Source organism: Pituophis catenifer, unplaced genomic scaffold, assembly GCF_029215685.1.
Source record: "Pituophis catenifer annectens isolate HBS135680 unplaced genomic scaffold, rPitCat1.0.hap2 SCAF_2, whole genome shotgun sequence".
In the NCBI taxonomy this organism is placed as follows: Eukaryota; Metazoa; Chordata; class Lepidosauria; order Squamata; family Colubridae; genus Pituophis; species Pituophis catenifer.
In genome coordinates this window covers 263,709,481-263,731,929 of record NW_027256882.1, presented here as the reverse complement: position 1 = coordinate 263,731,929, position 22,449 = coordinate 263,709,481, and the positions used below count along the sequence as shown (strand labels likewise).

At 36.0% G+C, this 22,449-nt stretch overlaps 1 protein-coding gene across 1 annotated transcript in view; it reads left to right on the top strand.

The window, feature by feature from the left end:
• Window positions 1-22,449, top strand: part of HOMER1 (homer scaffold protein 1) — a 62,108-nt gene that overhangs the window by 20,637 nt on the left and 19,022 nt on the right. Inside the window, exons 4-5 of the mRNA XM_070935842.1 lie at window positions 6,220-6,312; window positions 10,774-10,913. Coding sequence (XP_070791943.1) covers window positions 6,220-6,312; window positions 10,774-10,913 — 233 coding nt within the window. The remainder of the gene's footprint in view (window positions 1-6,219; window positions 6,313-10,773; window positions 10,914-22,449) is intronic.

The following is a 22,449-nucleotide window of genomic DNA, read 5'->3' as shown; positions in this document are numbered from 1 at the left end:
GAACCAGTTATTCCACAGTTCTCTGCTTTCTTCTAGGTATCTGTCTAAAACTTTTGTTAGGACCTTGGAGAAGTAGCAGGACAAATCTTAGTTGTGAATTGTTTAGAATCCTCTGTGTGTGTGTGTGTGTGTGTGTGTGTGTGTGTGTGTGTATACACCAAGGGAGGGAGGGAGTTCAGAGTTGAACAGGAATCAGTGCTAGCACTGATGATATTCCCTAATTGGGTAATGAAACATCTGAAGTAAACAACTAAGCCTAGAGTGTACAGAGAATAAAATCAGAGAACACCAAGGACTCCACAACTGTTTATAATGCCTGTTTAAGTGGTCTTTTGGTTCAGCATTTGGTGGCAAGTTATAAACATTCAATTTCTCTCTCAGTTGTAGGACTCACAAGTTAACCAACCTAGGTGCTTTTCAGGCTTTAAATCAAAGCAGTCTTGAAAGGCTAGGAGTTCCTAGCCTTGATAAGAATTCTAGGAGGCATTCAGATTAGAGAACCCTGAATTACCTTGACTAACAATGTATAGTTTTTATTTGGAAGAAAATTAAATATTTTTGCATACTTTAAAATATGATTGGAAGTAAATTTGGGAACAAGTTAATTTGAAAGGGTATGCTGATTACAAATACAGGTAGTCCAAGTTTAGCAACCATTCAAACTTATAGCCTGTTTTCAAAGTTCATGTGATTGCAATTTGGGCACTTGGCAACAACTACTTCACAACTATGGCTGTTTTCAGCATCCCATGTGACCATAATTTTTGGTGGTTTTTTGCTAGTTTCTGCCTTTTAGTTTGCTTCCATCAAAAAACTCCTGTTGGGAAAAACGGATTTGCTTATGGACCACAATGTTCACTTAACAATTGTGGCATATGTTTAACAACCGCTGCAAAAAGATCCTAATAACAGTCAGAGTCACCTTGTTGACAACCACTATGAATTATGACTGTAATTCTGGGTTCATTTACAACCATACGTTGTGGATTACCTGTAAGAATCTTGTGGCACCTTAAAAATTAATTGATCAGGCACAGGTTAACTGTTATGCTTGTTATATATGTACTATTAAGGTATCACAAAATGCTACAGTTTATTTATATACTTTATATTTATTGATTAGGTATTCCCTTCACTACCTAAAATATGTTTGTAATTTAATGCACAAATTACTCACATTGCGCTAACCACAAATTACTTATGGATGCATTTCTGAATGTTGGAAGAGTAGCTGCTCCACTTTCTGAACATGTCTTGAAATGGTGAAGGCATCTAACTTTTCCAGAGAGAGGTATGGATGTTAGAGTTCTGATTTGAGGTTCAGCTTTCAATTCCAAAGAAAGTATTATACTTGGGGTTTATTCACATATTTATCTGACTTGCCATGATAAATAATTCCATAGTTTCATTTAGTTCAAAATAATTTCATAGTGCCATAAAGGCAGTCCTTGTTTAATGACTATTTGTTCAGTAACCGTTCAGAGTTAGCAATGGTTCTACACAACAAGATTGACAACTGGTCCTAGTAGTTGCAGTTGTTGCCACATATCCCAGACACATGATTGTGATTAGGCACATGGCAGCTGGCTTGCAATTACAACAATCACAGTATGTTGCAGTCACATAGTTGCCATTTGCAACCTTCACTGCCGACTTCTGCAGGCAAAGGGAAGGCATTACAATGGTGATCATATGACCCTGAGATTTGCTTAACAAAGGCAAATGGAACTGCTGCAACTCCCATCGTAAGATGACATGGTCATTCAGTGTACTGTGTAACTGCAATGCTTAGCAACGGAGTTGTTGGTCCCAATTACAGCCTTTCAGCAAGAACTACCTATAGTTCTAAATAGTTCCACACAGGCCACTGTAAAGAGTATTTCATAAAAGTGTAAGGATGATAATAACTGTGTATCCTTCGTTGTACTGAGCTCTCCTTCCTCTGGTTCCCCATCTCCAAGTGTAAATAATATATAAGAATTAACAGCCAGAGGTACATAATTAGGAGTACTGATACGCATATATTAAACCATGAATTCTGAAAAAGTATCTTCCCACCATCCATAATGATTAGAATAAAAGATTCTTTTTCTCCTAAGGAGCCTTTCTCCAAATGAGGAAGGGAAGCTTTGTATTCAACATAAAGGATTGTGATTTATATCCTCTGAGTCCAAAATGATTTAAAATATACTGTGTACAGGAATGTCAATAACATTCAAAGTGCTGTGCTCAAAATAAATGATCAGATAGCTGAAGTTTGAAAATGAATGGTTAATATTGTAAAGATGAAGAAAAATCTTGAATATTCAGCAAAGTACAGAAAGTGTTCTTATTAATTTGTGGATCCTGAAGAAATTGCTGAATTAAGACCAACTTAGCCAGTGTGAGATACCGTGTTTCCCTGAAAAGAAGACCCTGTCTTATATTTTTTTGAACCCAGAAATAAGCGCTTGGCCTTATTTTCGGGGAGGTCTTATTATTGCGTGGAGCAAGATGGGGCTCCTCTTGCTGTCTTACCTGATTTCCAACTCTGCATTTAAATATTTTCGGGGAGGGCTTATTTTTTGGGGGAGGCTTATTTTAGTGCATGCGCTCAAAAGCCTGATTGGGCTTATTATCAGGGGATGTCTTATTTTCAGGGAAATGGGGTATGTGGAAAGAGGCCCAATATACCGGTAACTGAACCAAATAGGTAATTTTTGGCTACAAAACATATTCCAAAATAAATACAAATAGTCCTCAATTTATAGCCATTCATTTAGTGACCATTCGATGTTACAATGACACTGAAAGTTTGCACACTTACGATGGTCACATGATCAAAATTTGAGCGCTTGGCAACTGGCATGTATTTATGACAGTTGCATTGTCCTAGGATCATGTGGTCACCATTTGTAACCTTTCCAAAAAGCAAAATCAATGGGGGAGAGCCTAATGTGCTTAATGACTACATGTTTCATTTAAGGACTGCAGTGATTCATTTAACATCCATGTCAAAAAAGATCACAAATGGGGCACAACTGAACAACTGCCTTGCTTAGCAACAGAAATTTGGAGCTCAACTGTGGTTGTAACTCGAGGACTACCTGTGTATGTTTGGCTGACTTCAGTCTGGTATATCAATCTAGATAAAAATATAAAGCTTTATCTACACATATTAATAACAGAATAGCAACATTTAGTTGAAACCTCTACCTACACACCTTTGTCACCTGAAATGGCCTCTATATTTGCAACAAATAATAAGCACATAAAGGAGAATTTGTTTTATTCTCTGAGGCCAAGGTATTATACTAAGGATGCTTTACTCAGAAAAAGTGCTACATAATGCATATTGTGTTAGCATAACACAATGCTAGGGGTGTCAAACTTGCGGGCCGCGGGCTGGATGTGTCACCTGGTGGCCACGCCCACTCCCATTTTAGCGAAGGGGGGAAAAATCACGATATGTGACGACAACATGACGATGCAAGTTTTACACCTCTGTGTTAGCAAATGGTACCTCCCCCCATACACATGTGAGCTGCATTCACTACTAAACCTATGAGGTGCCCCTCTATACGCTGCTTAAAATGCCCTTGTAAGAAAACATTCACAGCAAACTGAATTGACCTAAGTGGGAAGAGGGGGAAAGAATCAGTTAGGAACCTTTTGGCCCAGTAAATTGTTTCTAGTCACTGACTACATCTCAAAAATAGTAGCGCTACGATGCTGACCTAAGAAGAAGGGATACATAATAAGGTCACCCAGATGGTTTCATCAAAACTATTCCAACCTCATGCTAAATTTTACACTGTATCTTCCCTTTTCTTTGTCTTTCTTTGAAATGCGGTGGGCCAAAATTATATGAGCTGTAGTTTTGCTTTTGATCAAGGCTGCTCAGCAAGCTGCCAATGCTTTGCTGGAAGTGCCAGTATACAGTTTTGCTGTTTGCATGCCTCATAAAATTATGTTGTATCTTCAAAGCGATTTGGTTGTTTTAGATTTTGGCCACAAAAATATTTATTCAAATGGCTTGATCTGCTCTGGCTAATTTTACAAAAGAACAAGAAGGAGAGGGAGAAATGCAAAATATAAACAAAAACGATCTTACTGGATCCAAAAATGTTTTGTAAATGAGTTCCTTTCTCAAACAAAAACAATGCAGAAGAAAATACTAATACATAAAATGGTTCACCACGCATATATATATATATAACAGGTTACTGTGAACTGCCCAGAACTATTTGAAGTCACGTGGCACCAAATTAATTAAAATTAAAAATATTACTAAAATGGGTTATTCTTCTTAGGTCTACCCTGACTGATTCTCATTCTTAAATGTTAAACAAAAACATTCTGTCCCAAAAAGAAAATGAAAAACAGACATTATTTTATCTAAAATGTTGGTAAACTAGTCACCTGGAATAGTGGCTAAGAGGAGCTATTGTGATTTATACTGCCAAAGGGTATTGGTGACTGCTAGGGAAAAACTCTGAAAGGGAAAGGTATGTTCCATATTAAAGATAGTTGCTAAATGTCTCCATTTTTAGCCTGTTAGAAGTGAGACTATTCAAGAGTAAAATCTACTTGGTTTATTATTTTTAGTAGACCTGCCTTATTTTTTGCCCCATAGTATTCTATGGCCATAAATCTGAGATGGAATATTTCTTAATCTGGAAAGTGTTTCAATGCAGGATATTCCTGTTCTGTTTTCTTATATTATCTAAATGTTTTCCATTTCTGATCCTAAGAGCCCAAATAAATTTTAGGATAGGGTACTAAAAGATGCATGTGGTGCATCTTTTCAGGAAATGTCTGCTAATTGCCTATAGATTTGGTGAAAATAAAGGTTTTGTGTATATTTTTTATTAATCAGTGCAATAGTCATAAGGGAGATGACCCTGAGATGGTCTTGCAATGATTATAACTTGTAGGTAACTAACTCTATCACTTTAAATTACTTTTAGTAAGTATATCCTTGAGATTTCTTGTCCTCTTATACTGTCTGTGAAGCAAGGGATTATCTGATAATGTAGAATATTCTTGAGTAACTCTCAATTTCTTTTTATTGTAGCCCAAGCTACAATAGGCAGCAGATGACATTTGTGGAGTGATTAGTAAACAGTTTTATTTCAGTACAGCTCAATCAGTCAGTAGGCAGAAGAAATGGGTGACTGTCACAGCCAGCCATTCCTGACCACCTTTCTTATAGTTTTATAATTCAAAAGTTTGGGCCAATGAGAATTGTAAGACAATGACCAATCACATGTCATCCCCATCTATTTACGCTTTCTAAACACATACCCTCCCTGTGCTGTTTCTCTCCCCTCTTATCTGTGACTAGCTACAATGGCTACAGAGTTCCAAAGGTGCTTTTTCAAAAAAGCAACTGAACTTTGTCTTTTCTAATCCAGTTGAAAAAGCACCTTTGGGACAACCATGACCTGGATGACTGAGAATCTCCATAGACAATGGCTACAGAGGCAATGCCTGTAGCAACAACACCTAAGTCTTTAATCTTTCTTTCACTCAACCCTTGCAACATCTCATTTACCCACGACAGAACTAGCCTTCCCCTGTCATGAACACTGATGTTTATTACAACCTTTTAACATCTTTTAGCTTTTTTTCTTGTTTGCTTTTTCAAATTTAGCAACTGTCACCGATATTAGGTACCTTATTATAAGAAATACTTATTTTAAAAAATTGGAGTACAATCGGAAAACCGATTCCAAAAAGCAGTTGCATTTAATGTTAGAAAAGTGATCTAGAACAATTATTACTGATTTGTTTATAGATGAGAGCTATCTTTCTTGAGGAGTGGGTTTCTATCTGTAGCTTTTGTGGAGACTGGTACTTTGGGGGGGGGCAGGATTAAGTAGTCTTTAAGTGGTTATTGTTTAACAATCATGATAGTTATTCATAGTCTTACTGTATATCCAAAAGGCTGATCTGATTATTGTCATATTTGATCACAAATTTTATATGTTGATGTCCCATTTTTTCAGCTAATTGAGAAATCTTTGTAAGGACTACAGTATAAGGCTTCTTCCTGAATAACAATTATGTATTGATATACCTCGAGCCAATGGTTTTATTATATTGGTTATCATCACTACTGACTTCTTTCAGAAGAAGTCTTTTGCTAATTTGGGGGGATGATTTTATTGAGAGCCTGTGCTGTATGTTGTAAATTTGATAAATAAATAAATGTAATTATCCAACCTTTGCTTTCAGTTTGCAGAAAAATTTCAGGAATTTAAAGAAGCTGCACGATTAGCTAAAGAAAAATCCCAAGAAAAGATGGAATTAACAAGTACACCATCACAGGTATGTCTGTCCTTGTTTTTGATTAAAATGGATATAATTTATTTGGAATGTAGTTTTGATTTACCCATTAAATATCAATTTTGGGACATTCATTTGCATAGTTTCATGCAAGCTTCTTCAGTCCTATGCCTGTTGCACCAGGTACTCTAAATCTGATAAAGAGATTATAGCTTTTCAAGTTGAAATTGCAAAAATTGAAGCAATTTATACATTGTAGTAAACCATTCCTTCTAAACATTTTGGAGATTAAAAGGATTCTTGAGTGAATATAGGATGCAAGAAGAAAAATATTTGTTTCAGCCTGGATATATATCCATTATGGAATGCAAGGCTTTCTTTTCTTAGTTTGCTTCCATATGGTGCTGATTGTGTGTTTGCACGGGGTGAGGAGAATTTGCTAGAAGACAGACACTTGACAATTCCATTTGTGTGTGCATCATATTAATGTATAACATATTAATTTAATGTATTTTGCTGTTTGGTTTTTTTCCCCAGTTTTGTATGCTGCTCAGAGTCCATTGGAGTTGCGTGGTCAATAAATCTAAATAAACCAATAATAATAATATAAAATACGTGGGGATTATATTGTGATTCGACACCTTCCATCTTCCTGATTTTGACATCCTCTTGTGCTATTTACTTTATACAAATGGTTCCTTCCTGCCTCACTACCTCTTTTTTCTGATGTTCACATTGTAATGGCTTGCCTTCTTCATCTGTTTTTGTCTTCCTTATGACCTTATAAACTAGCAGCTTCTTCTTTCCTTCTTTTGTAATTCTTCCTTATTCAGTATCCTTGTTTCCTCTTACCTCTGATTGCTTTCCCATTTTTCATGTGGATCTTGTTTGGACCATGTGCAAATTGATATTCACATTTCAACATCCTTTGCTGATCTTGAAAAGCCAAGACAGTTCAATCTTATGGCTGTTGGCTAGATTTGGAACTTGCGGAAAAAATATCATGGAAGAAGGCAACCACTTCCATATACTGTTAAGTGGAACTGAATTTGGTTCCTTCTATTTTAATAAAAAGTGAGAACTAATCACTGGGGTTGCAAAGTGTTTGAAAGAGGGTGCTTTGCAAAGCAGGTTATTGGAAATAAAACACTTGCATTGAAGGAATGAAGGAGCTACATTGTTTGCACACCTCATGCAGGGCATGCAGCTGCTTTGAAAGCTGTCCCTGGTTCTCTATACTTATATCTACATGCTGAGACAACCTTTCTGTTAGGATCACCTGCAAAATGGATGAGTACGTTTAGCCTGAGAGAAAGCTGTGACTGCTTTAATGCTTTGTGGAAGAGGGGTTTTGTATAGCCACACTAATCACTTTATTGAGATATTTGCTTGAGTAATCACTTTGTTACTAAGAACTATAACCCCAAGACTGGGTAAATTAATGCAGTAGTCTAGGCAATATGTAAACTGTAAGTGCCCTGAGCTTCAAAGGGTAGCAAATGCCTCTGCCTATTCCTCTTGTTAAAGGCCTAAAAATAACCTGACTGAGAAGAACACAGTAACCCAATTGATTGTAATGGTTCTTTTTATTTATTTATCTATCTATCTAAAACCGTCTTGCACTTACTGTAAAAGGTGTTATCTAGTATTATTTTTTAATTTCATTATACTCCATCTGTTTATACTTATAGTCTAATCCCTAAATACCTCTTAGATAGTAGCAGGGATATAGGTAGGTAACTATTGGCTGAGTATTTACTATTGCCGTAAATATTTGCCGGTATTGTGTATCCTATGGATTTTGAGCTGATGAGCTTTTCCATACAAAAGTCAGTACTGCTTGGCCATATAGTATGTTAAATATACTGTAATTAGACATTTTTCAGCTATTTTTATATTTATCCATACAATAGATATTTTTATCACTTTGATTAACGCAAGAGTAGACTTAAAAAGCATTAAGTTAGTTAAGCACATTGCATAGATTGTATAAATGGGTCAAACTTGGATATTCTAAAGAGCAAGAACTCTGTTTGAAAAGGATGAACAATTGGGTATTTGTAGAATTTTCTCTATAAGAGAAATGTTAATTTATACCCAGATATTTGAGGTATGCTCATGCTATTCCAAAGTTGAAATTTGGAATATTCATGGCCCAAGTACATTGCTAATTATAGAAATCTGAATGCTGGGTATTTATGTTTTCTTCAGAAGGAAGAAATACAGGTTTTCCCCACATTATTTAAAAGTTGAAATTCAGTGCATACAGTATGTACTGTAAAGTCAACTGGTAATTAGTAAAGTCTGAAATATTGTATATTTTCATCTGAACTCATAATATAAAACGTGTCACTTTCTGATCATGGAAATTATCACTCTAACACAAAGATAGATGACAGTACCATTGAAATAGTATTTTATTTATATTTTAATTAATTAATTTTAAATTAAGTTTAAGAGCTCCTTTAGGGCTGTTCACTAAAAATCTGCTTCTTCAGATTGAATTCAAAAAGATGCTTCCAAATATTGGAGGATGCAGATGTAAGTTCCAGCTTGCAGCCTTTTTCCCAGTATTGCAGTTCTTTTCTGTCCGCCATGTGATCACCATGTGAGCATCTATCCAACTGCTTTAAAAATGAAAAGAAGTACTATGCTATACCTGCACACTTCAGAGTACAGTACCATTTTGGATTCCAATATGAAGACCACTATGCAGCTCTAAATTCTATAGGAACAAAAGTAGAAAGTCAGTATAACCTGTAGCCCAATGTTTCTCAACCATGGCTGCTTGAAGATGGGGAGACTTCAATTCCCAGAATTCCCCAGCTGTGGGAATTCTGAGAGTTGAAGTTCCCCCATTTTCAAGCGGCCAAGGTTGAGAAACACGGCTCTAGCCCAATTCATGAGGATGTAACAATCTATCTATCCATCTAGAACTGTTCTGCTCCAGCTCCGGATTTCCGAGGATATTGACACACACCAACGGTCCTTATCAAATTTATTAAGTAGCAAGAATAAACAAGACCGGCAAAGGTTGGCAACCAGCCCAGAAAACAAGATATGATAAACCAAAATACTCTGATAATAATACGAGTTGTTTCTAGCAAGAAACTTACTAACGGCGTGTGACTTAAATAGGCTAAGGGAGTGGCCAATTATCCTCAAGCCTTACTCTCAAGGAGACCTCCTCCTCCTGAGTAACCACTCCTGCCTTTTGGCAGCCCTGCGTGCTCGAGCATTGAGGAGAGGGTCCTCCACTTTGCTCTCTCCACTTGAAGGAGCCTCTGGAGGTTCTGAAGGCCCTGGCTGAGTCTCTGCCTCTGGCACCACATCCTCTTCAGCCTTCTCGCTGTCCGATGCAAGCGCAGGCTGCTGGCGTGACACCACACCAGCCTTCTCGTCGTCGGGATCAGCCACGATCCGCGCAGGCCGCTGGCGAGACACCACAAGAACAGGGGTGTCAAACTCAATTTCATTGAGGGCCTTATCAGGATTGTGTTTGACCTCGGGGGGCCAGGGTGGGCATAGCCAGCTCAACATCACTCATGTCAAGGGCGCCTGTGGCAGCCGGAGTGCTCTGAGAGAGAAAATGCTCCCGAGCTCCATTTGCAGCTGCAACGGGCTCCTGCAACCCTCTGCCAGCAAAAACAGAGCTCGGGAGGGCTGCATGCGGCCCTCCAAAGCTCCATTTTCGCTGGCAGAGGCACTACAGGCTAGTCCTTCACTGCTTCCAGGCCAGCCGCATGGGCCAGATCTAAGCACCCCACAGACCAGATCTGAACCCCAGGCCTTGAGTTTGACACCCCTGACCTAGAATTATTTTGGAACTGCCACATGGAAACAGTAAATGAAAAATTCTAGAAAAGGAAAAGCCTGAGACAACTCCTACTCTTAGACACCTTAGCTGAAAGTGAAAGTGAATGGATTCTCTCATCTGAGTTTCAGTTGGGAGTTTTTTTTTTTTTAGATAATTCCACATGCAATAATTCGTTTGAACATGAATGCAGGTAGAATGTTGGTAGACTATGCCTTTTTTCCCCCCAACATTCTGAGATTTTGCTATTGCTATCACAAATCGGGGCAGAAAGAGTTACCTAGAAAACTGTGGCACCTTCAGATTCTTGGGCCTCAGAATGAGGAATTTGTGCTATGCCACAAATTCTGCCCTTTTGGGTATATAATATCCGCAACATCACAATACACATGGAAACAATATCACAACACTGTCGGAATTGCTGTGACCCTCAGATGCTGCTACATGAAGCAGAACATCTTTTGACATAGTTAGTTGATTGAAACAATAGATGGAAGATGATTTGATGTACACACAGGCTGCATCTCTCGAGCTTTTGTTTTCTGCTTTAAAGGTTCAGTAGGATACTGAACACTGGTATTTTCTAAGACCTACAATATATTTGATAACTGTAGCATTTTATTTTATATATTGGAACTATATTGTATAGAAATGGAATATGTACTATTCCTTTTTTTCTTTTTTTTAAGGAATCTGCGGGTGATATTCAATCTCCTCTTACACCGGAGAGCATTAATGGGACAGATGATGAAAGGACAATGCCAGAAGTGACACAAAATTCAGAACCAAGGGCTGAAGCAACCCAGAATGCATTGCCATTTGCGCATAGGTACAGATTCCATTCCCACATCCTTATTAAGTAATATGTTCATGTGCTTTTTTGTTGTTGTTAAAAATGGCCTTTTTTTATTTGGTGAATTTAAAGATCTTGCATGACTGGTGGGCTTACAGCCGTGGATACAACTTGTTTCATTTGCTGTTTCTCTACTAAAATGACATGGTTTGGTGTAGAAAAGAAGCTGATCTCTTCAGTGATGAGAACTACAGCAGAAAGAAGAATAATAGCTCTGCCAGTGTGGGTATTTTTCCCTCCTGTCTGCATTTCTTCTCCTCTGTGCATCTTGGCCATGGACTATTTAAACTAAGGTTCAAGTGATTTTATTTTATTTTTTTTTGGAAGGGGGTGGGTGAAATACGTCAGTACAAGCACTTTATTTCTACTCTTCATGTAGGAAGCAATACTTGAATGCCTGGAATTTTAATATCGTAGCTTTAAAAGGGCTTCCTCCGATATTTTATTCAATATCAGGTTCTTAGAATGCAAATAATACTTGCAACAAATCATTGCAGAGTGCAGTGTTCTTATTCCAAGTACTGGTTAACCATACTCTTTTCAAGTATGACCCATTTCTCTTTCTATGACTCCAATTCTGGTGCTCCATGAATGTGCACTGACCTTTTAGGGACTTGAGAATGCTCCTATACTCTTTTTAAAAATGTACATTTCTTCAAATCTTAAGATGCCTCCAAACAGCTATATCTCTCTCACATATAGATGGTATCGAATCGATACCATCCACACTGGCTATGTCAATACATTGCATGTACCTCCTATTTGGTGGGATGCGGAGAGCAATATATTGCCTTGGAATGTAGTTTTTAGAGATTCTTTGCATAGAATAGTCTGAGAATGCTTGGTGTGAAATTGGTTTTTTGTTGTGCTTTTGGCAGATTGACCAAAATGTGTCTCAGAACTGACAGATGCTGTCATTATTAGAGAGTGTTGCAAGTGACAAAGATATGATTTAAGTTTCATAACCTAGTCTACACCTTTTCTGTCACACTAAAGAGCTCTGTGGGTAGTTCTCAAAGTGTAATCATTTGTTTAGCAACTGTTTGAAGTCACAGTGGCACTGGAAAAAGTGACTTATGACCAGTCCTTGCACTTATTACTATCACAACATCCCCATGGTCATGTGATCAAAATTTGGATGCTTGGCAACTGGTATGTAATTACAATGATTGCAGTGTCCTGTGATGTGGTGGTCATGTGATCTCTCCATTTGCAACCTTCCCAGTCAGTTTCTGACAAGCAAAATCAATAAGGAAGGTGAGATTCACTTATTGACTGTTTGATTCACTTAACTGCAATGATTCACTTAACAGCCATGGCAAGAAAAGTCATAAAATCAGATGCAACTCACTTGAAAGCTGAGCAACAGAAATTTTGGTTCCAATTGTGATTGTAAACTGAGGACAACCTGTATATGGGACCTTGATTGACCAAAGTCATAATGGCTGACTGAAATTACTATAGGAGCATCCATTGATGACAACAGAATGACTAGGAAACAAATTGCAGACCAAGTATATGAAGGATGTGCAAATCAAATGAAAAGGGAGATTTTAATTTTAGTTTTTAGTTAGTGTAAGGCATAAATATTCTGTAACTTTTTCATGTATGGAATATTGGAAGGAGGTCGAGGCATTCATTGGTGAGATAATGTTTCTGGCTATTTGGTTTTCTTCTTTCCCATTAAAAAAAAAACTTTAACAATTAATCAGACATTTGAGTCATGGTTTTTCAACAATGAGAAATGCAGATAATTTTTATTATAATATTGTATCCTGTTATAATGTTATAATTACAAAGAGTTTATCTTGAATAGCAAATTTTGGAAAAACAAGTGTCTCTTTTATAGAAAACCTGGACAGTGTAAGCCATTGTCTTGAAATATTTAATATTTTTGTAAAATGAATGAGCTTAAACTTTGAAAAAAATTTTTTGGTAATATATAACACAGCACTAAAACATATTTTAAATGAATCTAATTGGTTAAATTGCTATGTGCTGCTGTAGTTCCAAAATAGTAAATTTATTCTAAATGGAAAGAAATATTAAGATTCTATAAATATTTACTATCTTTAAATATGTATCCATGCCTGAATACCTGATTTTGTAATTACTACAAGTCCACTGCTAAAATAGTCATATACTTTTTCCTGAATATCACTTGAATCAATTATTCATGGGAGAAAATTGAGAGGTATTTTAAAATTCTGAGGGTTTTTTTTTTTATAAACTTTCAGTTAAAGTCAAAAGATATTTTTATTGTGTATTTTTGTAAGAGTATTACACTCTAATTGGAAACTGAAGTCTGAGAAGGTTGCATTCATATCTTTATCAAATAGGTTTAAGTAAGAACTTTGTGTCTTATTCTATTCCTTCCTGCTTTTTTATCTATTTTTTAAAGGCATATGTATCAGAAAGGCAGGTTATACATTTCACATATAAAAATAAAAAGTATTTAGTGCATACATAACTTGCAAAAAAAATTGAACTTAACCATTTGGAGGAGTGTGAGACCACATGTATATTTCCCAAGCTACCCCTCTTGCCTAAATACATTCTCTTTGATTTCTTGACTCTCGGTTTGAGTTCAGAAAAAGCAATGAATAAGGAATATGCGTCATATTGCTATCTATTTATAATTTCATAATGCCAGATTGCAGAATCTGTAGTTGACGTCCTGTTATAATCCCATACCTCTCACCATGATGGTTGAGCTATTGGGACGATATAAATGAAATGTCTGCAAAATATCCTGAATTAAAACAGTTACTTTTGAGTCTGAAATATTTCTTGTAATATTACTAGGACTGACACTGTTGCTTGGAACATGTCTGGTAAGGTCACCACTGTTACAAAATCCAAACTTTTTGCACACCACTAGTTTTAATCCAACAACATCGAGAGACCACCAAAGTCTCCATCCCTGTCTAAAAATACAGCATTAGGTATAAGAATTGAGCTGAAGGAAGAAAACTATTGAAGGCCAGTTGTGATTGCAGCTGACACATGGCAAATTGCATATGTCCCTTATTGCCTTTCATCTTGTTTCTGTGAAAAGCAGAAGCTAAGCTATCTGATGTGGCTTTTTGAAGCCTATAGAGGCAGCAGGGATATTGTTTTAAAGAATGTAGCAACCTGAATTAGGCCAACTTTATGTCCCTTTTAAAGCAATTCTCTTGGGCTTAAGCTACATGTTACTTTTTAATTTTAAATGGACATGAGGTGTAATCATGAAAAGTTAGTTGGAAGTGTTTTTATAATCATTTATTTCTAGGCTGTAATCCTAATGGATATTTTCCTGAAGTTGCTCTTTATATCCAAAAAATTAACAGCACTTTTTAATGGATAAAGTTTGATTACACAGTTGTGATTTACAATTAATGCCTCCCATGCTTTGTTCCCTATTCTGTTAATAGCTTTTATTTTTTTTCTTCTTATTTGTTTTTAAAAAATCATGCAATATCAAATGATATATTTAGCTTAACATCTAAAAAATGGCTTTTTATTCTGAGGAAGTGATAAGGTTATTACCATATAGATAACATGTGAATTAGATAACATGTAAAATAATTTGCATGAAAATAAAGGCTTATACCACTTAAAGATTTAGCCAGTTTATTGTGGCACAACTTTTCTATAGGTACAATTTGTTTTTTAAAAATGCTTTTGTTTAAATCATCCGACAATGCAAAATGCCAAAACTTTTTATTATTATTGGTAAAATATGGGTGATTATCAGAATATTTTTGTGGGAAAATACGCTAAGTATTATATGAGTATACATAGTAACTCCTCTCTGACAATTTATAAATTTTAAATGCATATTTTAAAATGTTTAAATAGTAAATTTCCAGTAATACAGTGTTCTTGGTTTAAAATTTTTGCAAAAGTTTTAATACAAAGTCCTTTGTGTTAAAAAAAAAAATACCACATACAGACACACGTGAGGTTTGCTTTTGCTTGTGAATTTAGCATTCTTTCTTGTACAGAGCTGTGTAAAGATTTTGTTCGAATGCCAACCAAGGATTATATTTCTAAAATATTTTAAATGTAATATTCTTACTGCAAGAAAACTACATTCAGTCAACAGTCTGACTGAAAAGTCATTTCTAATATCCTGGGAATTAATAAGTATGTGAAAAGTAGTTTATTGGAGTTTCTTCGGATGTTGCTGATGAATTGAAGATATTGCTGAATATGTTTTAGTATCACAAATGCATCTGTACATATAAAGATTTTAAAATTACAGCAGTGTACTCTGGATTGGATCTAGCAGAAAACACCTACAGGAGGAAAGATTCCTTTTATCACCAGGAGGCTTTGATCTATATTTTTTCTATTGGCCAAGCAGAGAAAAGACCATCTTTACTCATTCCCCTGCATTGTGCTTTTCGGTAATTTTCTGACAAGGGGTATTTCAGGATCCTGCTGTCAACAAAATAAATATTTGGACAAAATTGGATGTATTTAGAAAATACATGAAATACGACTAAATTTATAGTGATATAATTATTTGCTTCTTGAAGTGATTGTTCTTTTTTGTACTCAGTTTTGGTATAATAGCTAGAAAGAAGGCTATTTCAAAACAATAGTTCTGTTTCCAATTTTCTTCTCTGTACAGCAATCTTTTAATAATGCTGCATATGTATCTGTTACTGTAAGAACAAATTTGCTGCTCTCATTAAAGGCTTTACATAGAATATACCTTTTGTGTAGATTGATTTGCATTTTATTATTTATTAGTGTATTAAGTTGTAGATCCCTACGGTGGAACAAGACTCCTTTTAATGAAAGATTTAATATTTGGGCTATTAAATTGGAATAGAATAGAATAGAATAGAATAGAATAGAATAGAATAGAATAGAATAGAATAGAATAGAATAACAGAGTTGGAAGGGACCTTGGAGGTCTTCTAGTCCAACCCCCTGCTTAGGCAGGAAACCCTACACCACTTAAGACAGATGGTTATCTAATCTCTTCTTAAAAGGTTATCGGATAATAGCTTGAATTCATATACAAATATATTTTGCTTAGATTTTTGTGAGTATAGTTTAACTTCCCAAACCTTTTGCCAATTGAAGGATTCCTAGAACTTCCTACCTAAGAGTTCATGGAATTTTAGTTCAATATATCTAAAAAGCAATACTTAGTAGTTTAATTTTACAGGTTGCTAAAAGTGCTTAAAAGCAAGAGCCTTGCTATAAAATCTCACAAGCTATCTTTTTGGTACCTTCTGTTTCATTTCTCCATCTTTCAACTATATTCTTCTTCTTGAGTCACTTCAAACTCTCAACTCTTGTTTCACTACTGCTTCATCAGCTATGTGGACTTCCAGACAGCATTAATTTTTTGCTTGATCCCTGTTGTCCCTTTTGCATAACACTATGCAATTTAGAAAGAATTGAGGACTTTGAACTATGGTGCTGGAGAAGACTACTGCGAGTCCCTTGGACTGCAAGGCGATCAAACTGGTCAGTCCTAGAGGAGATCAAGCCTGACTGCTCTTTAGAAGGCCAGGTCCTGAAGATGAAACTCAAATACTTTGACCACCTAATGAGAAGGAAGGACTCACTAGAGAAGAACCTAATTCTGAGAAAGATTGAGGGCAAAAGAAGAAAGGGACGACAGAGAATGAGGTGGCTGGATGGAGTCACTGAAGCAGTAGGCGTGAGTTTAAATGGACTCCAGAGGATGGTAGAGGACAGGAAAACCTGGAAGAACGTTGTCCATGGGATTGCGATGGGTTGGACACGACTTTGCAACTAACAACAACAAATGCAATTTAGGCAATATACTTCTCTATAAACAGATGCACAGATGTTCTTCCAGGCAAGAAGTTTCAATCTTTTCATTGCTGTCCTTCAAACTATCTTTTCTCAGAGGAGAGCCAAAAAGTTGGTGGCAACTCTGATCTGTGATCAAAGCCATGCTGCTTTTTACAAATTTGACAAATTGTGCAAGATAAAATTATTTCTGGAATACACCTGTGTCCAGATATTCCATATTTTCTGTCCCTATTCTTAATTATTCAAATGTAACTTTTTAAAGGCAAGAATGGGCAATCCAAAGCCCTAGGGCCATTCAGAATCCCCACCGGCCTTTTATGGAGCCCTTGGCAGTATCTGTAACCATGACTGCTAAAAATTAACAGTACAAGTTCCCCCACTTAGAAATGGAAAATGGATGACAACTGGGATAAATCCTGAATAAACTGAAAAAATTCCCCAAAGCCCCACCTGACCAAATATGTGGTGAGGCCAACTGTCACTTTGGAGCCCTCAGTGTACTACCCCTAATGTTATGCTATTCTTATTGTCAAAAGATTCCCCACCCCCTATTTTTGGTCAATGTAATTTTTAGTTTCATTATCATTATCATTACTAGGATCAAAATATTTTTAGTACATTATTTCTTGTAGCCAGGTAAATAAGAACTAGATGCAAATAAACTAAATAGTAAATAGGAGTACCATAATTTAACTTCTATTAAATTAAAACTATTAAAGTAATCGAAGTTTAATAATTACTTCATGGAATGTTTAATTCATAAATCAAAGTGACATCTAGAAAAATTAGTTTTCTAGACAACCATAATACAGCTATAAACAGGCTTTGGCGGCCTGAAGGAGATGACTGCCTACTTCAAACCCTTCACGGTTATTTTCTACACCTCCTTCTGTGTGGAAATGCCTTGACCTTCTTTTTTTCACACTCTCTTGAACTGTTTGTTGAGGTGAGGTTCAACAAAGCTCATTGCATTCCCTGCATTTCTTTTCTCAGAATCTTCCTGAGAATCCCTGGCTCCTAACTGAGCCCGACCCCTCTGCCTGAGCCAGAAAGATGAAACTCTGACAGCAAGAACACTTTTAAGATAGCATCTCTTGCCAGTCTTAACAACTGGATAGTTTTGTAACAGGAGAACCAGTCCCTTAGATAACCAGATCACTAAGCCATTTAGGTTTAAATTGTGCTTGATAAGCAGTTGGCAATCAGCACAGATATTTTAATACAGGCATCTTATGATCTCTGTATAGTTATACTTGTTAGCAATCTAGCTGCATATTTGCACCTGTTCCACCTTCTAGATAATTTACAAGGGTAGTCCCATGTAGAAGATATTGCAGTAATCAAGACTGGATGATATTATGTTGTGGATCAATACTACCAGATCAAGAAAGGAATGAAGCACACGTTATAAAACCATTCCTTGTCAAAGCTGGACCTGCAAATACAGTGACAACTGAGAGTCAAGGAACATAGTCACATTATGACCCTATACTCTCAAGGAGAATTCATTCTATCCCAAACAGGCTGTGTTCCAATATTCAAACCCACATTCTTCATTATTAGTAGCACTTTTATCCTGAAATCTAGATAACTTATTATTTCTCATTCACCCTACAATTGACTTAGACAAAGTTCATCGTTTCTGAAATTGGATGAGATATCATCATTCAGCATGTGGACGACACTCCATGAGTCGAGATAGCCTCTTCCATCAGTTTCATGCAATTGTTGAGCATCATGGAGGAACAGGACTGAACCATGTGGTGGATTGTAAATCAATGGCTTAGATATCAGACCATAATTCCATAGCTCCATCTATATCCACATATGCATTTTGGCTCCTCTGCATAACACATTTAGAATTAGGTCTATGTTATTAAGTCTATTAATTCTATATTATTAGTTCTATCTGTTTAGAATTAGTTCTATGGTTCTTGAGTCATCTGGTTGTGACTCATATCAGCACTAAAAGATAAATAAATATAAATTTTGTTTATCTTCTAAGAAAGCAGAAGTGCAGTTATCACGATATTTTAAATATCATTTGTCTAATAAAATATATAGCATCACAGCAACAATATAGTTAAACTCGTTCTATTATCTGCTCACAAACTGCTCTTACATGCCAAAATTCCATACATTAAGGAGAGCCATCTTGACATGCTTGTACTGTGCCTTGATACATAGGCAAACTAAATTATTTCTCACTCTCTCTCTCTCTATATATATATATATGCATTATGTCTCAATGATCTTCATTATCAAGCAAAATCTGTTTATAAACAGATGTTGAGATTACACATTTGTTCATTCAAAATATGCTCTAAATACATTGTGAAAAACATCTTTCTTAGACTTGCTGACTCTATCACAAATAATATAAATCTCCATTCTGTGGTCCCTTAAAATATCAGGACCAACTTTAAGGTTCCCCAAAGACTACCCCAGCAAAATAGATCTAGTAGACTGTAGGTATTGGCTTCTTTTAATTTGCCAGACATTTTTTGAGTTGCTATGAAATATGAAAATTTTAGCAAACATTTTTAAATTTAAATGTAAACTTAGTAAGAGAACATACAAATATTCCACTTTCTGAAAGAAGAAAGAAAAGTCCCTTTATTATCAAGAGGGCATCATACAGAATTGGACTTTAAAGAAAATAGAGAACTAGTAAATTGTAAGTGGTTCTAGAAGATATGAGTTGCTTCCAGATAGAGGAATTTTGGGATTATTGTCCAATTTAGGAGTCTGTTGTTCCAACTTATTCTTTTATAACATTGGGAAATAAAGGAGATGAAGAACTAATGGGAAGCATCTGGAATGATTATAGATGGACCTTTCAGAAAAAATGTGTGAATGTGGTAGGTTGACTCTCTGGAACCTAAAATAGTTTACAATAAGAAGCTGGGACCAAAAATGGTCCTGTAGAGAAGAAACAACAATTGTAAAATAAAATGGAGAAAAATGCTACTCATTCCCTCATTAGGTGCCTGTAAATTAACTCAGAGCAGTAATCACTATCCAGTAATAGTTAGTTTGAGAAAAAGAGTTTTAACCTAGATACAGTTCAGGTATGATATAATGTCCTTGCTTACAAACTAGTTCAATGGGCATAATCAAGGTCCATAGGTTTGAAGCTTCAAAAACTACATACAAATCAGAAGCCTCACATTTTAATTACATACTTAATGTGACAGAACCCTTTCTTCCTAGCATCCTTCTCCCAATTTGTGATACAGATGAAGCAATCTTACAAGATTATACGCTTTGCTGTACAAATACTGCAAAGAAATAAATGAGCAGAATATAATGATCTAGAGGCCAGTTAAATCAGAATTATCTTGACATCATACCCCTCCCCCCACAAAGTGATCTGACCAGTGGTGGGTTGCTACCGGTTCACACCAGATCAGGTGAACTGGTAGCGGCGATGACGGGAGGCTCTGCCCACCCACCCGGATGCTTCTGCACATGCGAGCGTGTGAGCGTCCACGAGCAAACCAGTAGCGGCGGGTTTTGAAACCCGCCCCTGGATCTGACCCTTTAGTCATAAAGACGAGTTACTGTATGCTGTTAGTCAAACATGAGAAGAGAGTATATGAGCATGAATCAAAAATCTTGGACAAGCGTAAAGAAAAGTAATGTAGAGGGGAAAAGGTTAAACAAGTATGTTAAAACAGATTGAAAGAAGGAAAGCAAGAACTGGAGGGGAGTAGCATAAAGGAAAAGATCCTGATATTGGAGGGGGAAAGGACTGAAGTGCAATGAAGTCAAGAAGGTAAAAGCTTTAGATAAAAGCTTTGCACAAAGACACCAAAAAAATTTTTGAAGCCCCTTGCAGATAAGAATGAGTGTTAAATTTATGAGATAAGGAAAAGAATGTAGCCAGATTTAATTTACACCAACCCCCAACCTCCAATATTTGTGGATGGGGACATTTTGGTTTCTAGGGCAAATGGTACAGATTAATTTTAGTGAAAGAGGAATTGTCAAAAATTAAGAGAAGCCATTCCTTCATTTTCTGCACTTTGCAGAATGTTGTTTATCCTGGAAGGGACTGGCGTGGTGAGTATGTACAATATGTATGCATGTTGTCTGGAGGGATAAGTGGCAATATGGAAATAAAGGAAGAAGAGCCTCATAACATTGGTAGAATCCACCCAACATTTATGGACTCCTCCTTTTCCTTCATCATCACCATCAGTTCCACCCACTTCAGAATGAACTACATGAAAATTGTATCCACTGCTCCTCATCCACATTCTTCAAAAGTTTTCTGATACATATGAGAGAGGCAGATAAGTTTGTTAGTTTTAAATCCAACCTATGGATTTTGGGTGGTAAGACACATGCACACATACATAAAATAAAAATGGAACCTAAAGGAATATATATCTCCATTACTATATGCTCATCATATTTCTGAATTAGAGGGCATGCAATATTATGCAAATTGCAGAAAAGGAATAAGCAATAGTAACCTCTCATAACATTAAAAGAAAAGGAAATACAACTAAATCTACATCACTACCATTAGTTGTACCACTCCATATTTTTTTATCCTTGTCAACCACCCTTATTTCCATCCCTTCCTTTCACCAGTTTATGTGTGGTCTTTTGTTCTGAAGCTTCTACTCTTCTTCAAGAATTCTTTAATTCCATCCAACCACAACTTCCCCAGTCTTTTCCTTCCTCTTCATCCATTCACTCTTCACTTGCAATTTTTCATTCTCTCAATATTATCAAGCCACCTCAACACACTTCTTTCATATTGGTAATTCATATTTGTATTAAATCCACATTAATTTATCACCCATTCTTCTTGTCTTACCATATACATTTCTTAACCCAGTCCTATTTCACTCAATCTATTTTTTTTCCTTTGAGATCCTCAACACTCATCATTGTGTAACAAAATAGGCAAAGCATGGTCTCATGAACAGCTATTTTTGTTTCTTTCAACAAAGATTCTTTCCTTGTAGCAGATTATGTAGTGTACATATAGACAACATTTTTCTATCCCCCCCTCTTTTGGAAATGTTCTATCAATCCATCAATGCTCTATCATATTTATTTATTTCCTCTACTTTTCCTATATATGTATACAGTATACTGCAATTGTTCTCTCTACTTTCTGTGTCATGTTTGGTAATTGATGCATTAATTTTAGATCCATACACCTCATTGTATCTAATATTATCTAAGGTTCTCAGCCAACCATAAAGCATCATGTGCAAATAAAAGTACATCTGTTTTAACACATCCATTCACTCCCAAACTGTACACTTCTAATGTTGCTACAAACATTCCTTATATATGTATTCATAATTATATTAAGTAATCGAGGGAGCATCACCCATATTGAACTGCTCATTCACATGCATGCTGTATTTCCATTATATACTACTATTATTGCCTTCTGCAACCAACTTTCAAGTTCATATTTGTTGAAAGCAGTCCATAATTCAAGTCCATAGTTGAAAATAATCCATATTTCAAATGTATTGTCAACTTTCTTCCTCTCAGATCATTGCTCAATGATTTGCTGCTGAACAGCAAAAATCTAGTCTAAAAACTCCTTACTTGGCAAAAATAAAAAAATAAAAAAATCACACTTCACAACTTTTGCTCCAAATTAAATTTTCCATACAGGCATTTCTGTCACCAGATTGGCCCATAGAAATTGACTTCTTTTTGTGGTTTTGGTCAGTGAAGGATCTCTTTT